Consider the following 4,417-nt stretch of genomic DNA (forward strand, 5'->3'; position numbering starts at 1 on the left):
ATATGTAATGTGATCCTCTTATTTTAGATCTATTATATTACTATGTACATAGTTACACTGCAAAAAAGCTTTTTCATTAGCATGTATGCATATAATCTGTACAACAATAACAACGACAACAACAACAACAAAAAACATCCCCAAGTGGAGTAAGTCACAAAAATCCTTTTTCTCCATTGTGTCCTATTGAGTGTCATATTATCATTTAATTATAATAAATTAAGATCACATTTTATATAAAATGTAGAGGTCCTTTTAGGTCTACTTCAATCTTTCTTAACAGAAGCCAATTCTAAAATATCTACACATTTAACGTTGATCATCTGACGTTTAATGTGACGTTTAGTGTGACCAAGCCATCTAAGAGGACTCTCTCTAATCTTGTCTGCCACTGGAGCTACCCCAACACTTTCACGGATATATTTGTTTCACATTTTATCCCTAAGTGTAAAGTCACCCATCCACCTGAGCATTCTAATCTCAGCAACACTCAACTTAGTTTTATGCTTCTCTTTTATAGGCCAACATTCCATATGTGCATATAATCTATATTCATTTAAATCTTTGCCCAATTTAATTTCCTCATTTTGCAACAATTCGAAAATCATTGATATTACGATGATAAAATAATAAAATTTATTATTATACAACTATTGCATGTAGGACTATTTACAAAAATAGAGTAAGAGATTAAAATATAGTGTTATAAAAAGTTTAACGCACGCAAATAAAATAAGAGTTGAAGAAATTAAGATTACAATAAAACATTTAAAATTATTTGAAAAAATATTATTTATTTATTTATTCTTTACCTTTGCTCCAAGGCCAAGGCCGAAGTTGAAGCCGAGGAGAATACCAGCAGGAACCCCAACAAAGTAGTAGCAGCCAACGTTAACATAGGCCACAAAGGATTGCCATCCACAACCAACAGCCACACCTTCAGATACCAGATAAGAGTTTAGAGTAGTCATAGAAAATGCATTAAAATATAGTAAAGTTGTTGTTTTAATTCCAAGTTTTTTTCTTAATTTTTAAAAATTGTAATAAAACTGACATACATACCTTTATAACAATCTCATAAAATATTAGAAACTTACTCAAACTACAGCTTTTTTTTTGGAAGATTAACATACACACAATCTCATAAAATATTAGAAACTTACTCAAACTATAGCTTTTTTTTTGGAAGATTTACATACATGCCACTTAATTCCTATGCATTTGCATATCAACACCTAAACTTCAGTTTTTAAATATATGGTACCTTACCTTTGTATGAAAATGTTTATTTCACTACTTTAAAAAAAGATGCATTTTTTATATAATATGAATGATTTAGTTTAGTATAAATGTAAAATATAAAATGTAGATGTTAGACATCTAAATACATAGGAATTAGGCCTTTTTTTTTTTAGAAAATCTTATGATTTATGTTATCTTAACGGAGAAAATGGTGATGCTCACCAGACAAGACGGGTTGGATTCCATTGAGAATGATGGTGATGGCAAGCAATGGGGAGAGATCTGCGACGGCATTAGCCACAATTTCGCCTTCGGTGAAGATGTAGCTGATGTATTTACGACTAAAAAGTATGCCTATGGCGATGATAGCCGATACGACGAAAGACATTACTGTTACAACTACAACTGAAAATGCAGCAGACTTTGGATTTCCAGCTCCCAATTCATTGCTCACACGAACACTGCATCAGGATTACACCAAATTACATATATTTTGATTTTGGTACCAATAAATCATATTTGTAACAGGTTTGTTCTATAAGAATTGTAAAAAATCAATGTTTATTAAACTCAGATACCTAATAATTACATTGGAGCCAAACATCGAATATAAAATTGAGAATTGAAATACACTTGAATTTCCTCCACTTCTTTTAAACCAAACATAGTTAAGGTATTGTTGTTCTGTTCTGATATCTAGAACATAATGAGATATGTTTTCCTAGAAAATACTTCCTAAACTTATTTTGCTAATTCTCATGATGTATGGTGCATTGTTTATATAATTTTCCTTATTTATTGCATAAATAAATCACAAACAAGAAATAGTTAGGTGCAACTAGGGATGTACTGAGCCAAGCCGATTCGCGAGCTGGTTCGGGCTCAGTAACTGGCTCGTGAGGGGAGCTGGTTCAGGCTCAGCTGGATCCGGCGAAGGGAGGTGAGCTTGATTAGGAGATTCATGTCAAGATGGAGGAGCTCACGAACAAGATCATAGTAGCCGTTGGCTGCCGCTATTTCTATGGGTGAAGCATACCACCATATGTCCCCGGTTGTCTCCTAATGGAGAGGAAGATAGGAAGGAGGCATTTACAAAAATTAGGGTTAAGGGACAGTAAAGGAGTCGAATTGAAAGTAGAAGAATGGATTAGAAGGAGCTGAATAAAAGACCCAATCAAAAAGTACAAAAAAAAAGGGTTTTGAAAAGTGGGAGGAATTCTACGGCAGAAGATATTTCAGTAACAGTGATAAAAAACTTTCGAGTTAGAAGGAGGATGCAAAAGCAAAGAAATTTTAGAAATCGTAAAAATGCAGAACCAAAAAAAAGGGAAAAGGAGGAGAAATATTTGCGTACATAAGATGTAATAATAAAATAGAAAAAAAGGATTTTGGAAGTTGAGAAATTCCACAGATGAGGATGGGTGAGCAAGTTCAGAACTTTTCAACTCACCCAATAGGAAGAAGAAGGAAATAATCAAATATATACCGCAGAGAGCAGAGATGAAGAGCAGAAATGAGTTTCAGGCCATAAAAAAACAGGTTTTTGAAAATGAAACACAAGTAGGGATCATTCCACTTTGAGGAGAGCGAAAGGAGAACCAAAATTTCTCTGATAAGCCATAAGAGCATTATCTTGAGGAATGTGTATCAAGAGAGAAGTGGGGGCAGGCACAAGTGGTTAGCAGGACAAAAGGCTCGCGAATAAGATACTAACTAGAGAAGGAGCTTTCATGGAAATGTCCGGCTCGCAGCAATCCGGATGCCGGCTATTTTGAAAGTTATTTGTTAAACTATTTAGTGGGTTTGATTTGTTAAACTTGTTTGTTAATTTATTCTTGTAACATAGTCAACCAAGACATTCGGTGGACTCTTATTTAGCATTATATCTATTTTTTCTTTTATTTATTTATTTTTTATAGGTAATTATATAGAGCACTAAAAACATTCATATTTATAAATCAAGCACTCACATGATTTTTTGAACCATCGAACCGATGCATAATGCATTTATGCGTGTGAGGATCAAATCATTGAGAATTTGATAAAAATGAGAAATATATTGTCTGTTTGGGGCGTTGGTTTCCCCGCGGTGCGGTTTTGTACCATAATTTGCGGTGCTTGTTTACAACGGCACGACCGCGGTCTGATTTGTCTGATTAAGTTTATGCAAAATCAAGCTTCAAGCCAATCTCAACTCAACTCATTGCTCATGAGGCGGCTTGTTTAAAAAGTAATTAATATTAAACATATGCAAAATATATTCAAATTTAAGACTTCATCTTTACCTTGCTAAAAATATTTTTCTTGTTATTTATTCTCTAATTGTTCGTTCAATTTATCATATTATCATAAAACTAGTTTAAATTAATATTTTTTTTCTCACTTTCGTAATAACCAAGCTGGTTCATGAGCTGCCCTCAAAGTCCTAGAATTAAGCTTGTGCTCGAGCTCGATTAATTAAACAGCCTCAGGCTTAATTTGAGGGTGGCTCAAGCTCAAATCATCTAGGCCCCAAAGAGTAACATAAACTGGTATGTAGTTGCCTAGTTGGGTGTAATAAATGGGCAAAAAAATAATACATATACATATATATATATATATATACATACATATACATTTAATGTACTGTTATGAGAGGCGAGTCATGTGTGATATTTAAATGGAATTAATATATATGAAATGGCCTTAAGCTTGATCTGATATCAATGGTTATGCATAGCATTAATGGGACATGTTGCAGCCTGGTTCTAGCAAAATGGAGAAGATAAATACAAGCGAAGTACAATTCTAGAGGATTTTTCAAAGCAGCATTAACAGGAGAGAAAAGAAAAATTTTGTTAGATACTAACCTTGCAGCAGCATTGAAGCCCACCGAAATCATAAATACCCACCCAGAAATTGTCATGCTGCATTTTAAATAAATACAATCAATATAATGCACCAACTTCATTAAAAAAAAAAAAAGAAAAAAAAGAACATTTACATACATACAAGTAAATTCTTATATATTTACATATCTACCACTAAAACTTTTATATTTACACCTATACCACCATCACTCAATTCTTTATCATCACATCAGAAACACAACTGTAAAAATACACCTTTTTAATGGATTGGTTTATACCACATAAAACTTAAATATCAAACTTTAGGTGGCATATATATATATATA

The 4,417-nt window shown here is 32.9% G+C and overlaps 1 protein-coding gene across 1 annotated transcript in view; it reads right to left on the reverse strand.

The window, feature by feature from the left end:
- LOC110033369 (protein DETOXIFICATION 40-like) overlaps nt 1–4,148 on the reverse strand; it is a gene marked incomplete at its 5' end in the record, with an annotated part of 9,798 nt that extends 5,650 nt beyond the window's left edge. The window contains 3 exon segments of the mRNA XM_020737324.1: nt 813–937; nt 1,465–1,703; nt 4,092–4,148. Of these exon segments, the coding sequence (XP_020592983.1) occupies nt 813–937; nt 1,465–1,703; nt 4,092–4,148 (421 nt within the window).
- Between the last annotated feature and the right edge of the window lie 269 nt (nt 4,149–4,417).

Source organism: Phalaenopsis equestris, unplaced genomic scaffold, assembly GCF_001263595.1.
Source record: "Phalaenopsis equestris unplaced genomic scaffold, ASM126359v1 Scaffold001152, whole genome shotgun sequence".
In the NCBI taxonomy this organism is placed as follows: domain Eukaryota; kingdom Viridiplantae; phylum Streptophyta; class Magnoliopsida; order Asparagales; family Orchidaceae; genus Phalaenopsis; species Phalaenopsis equestris.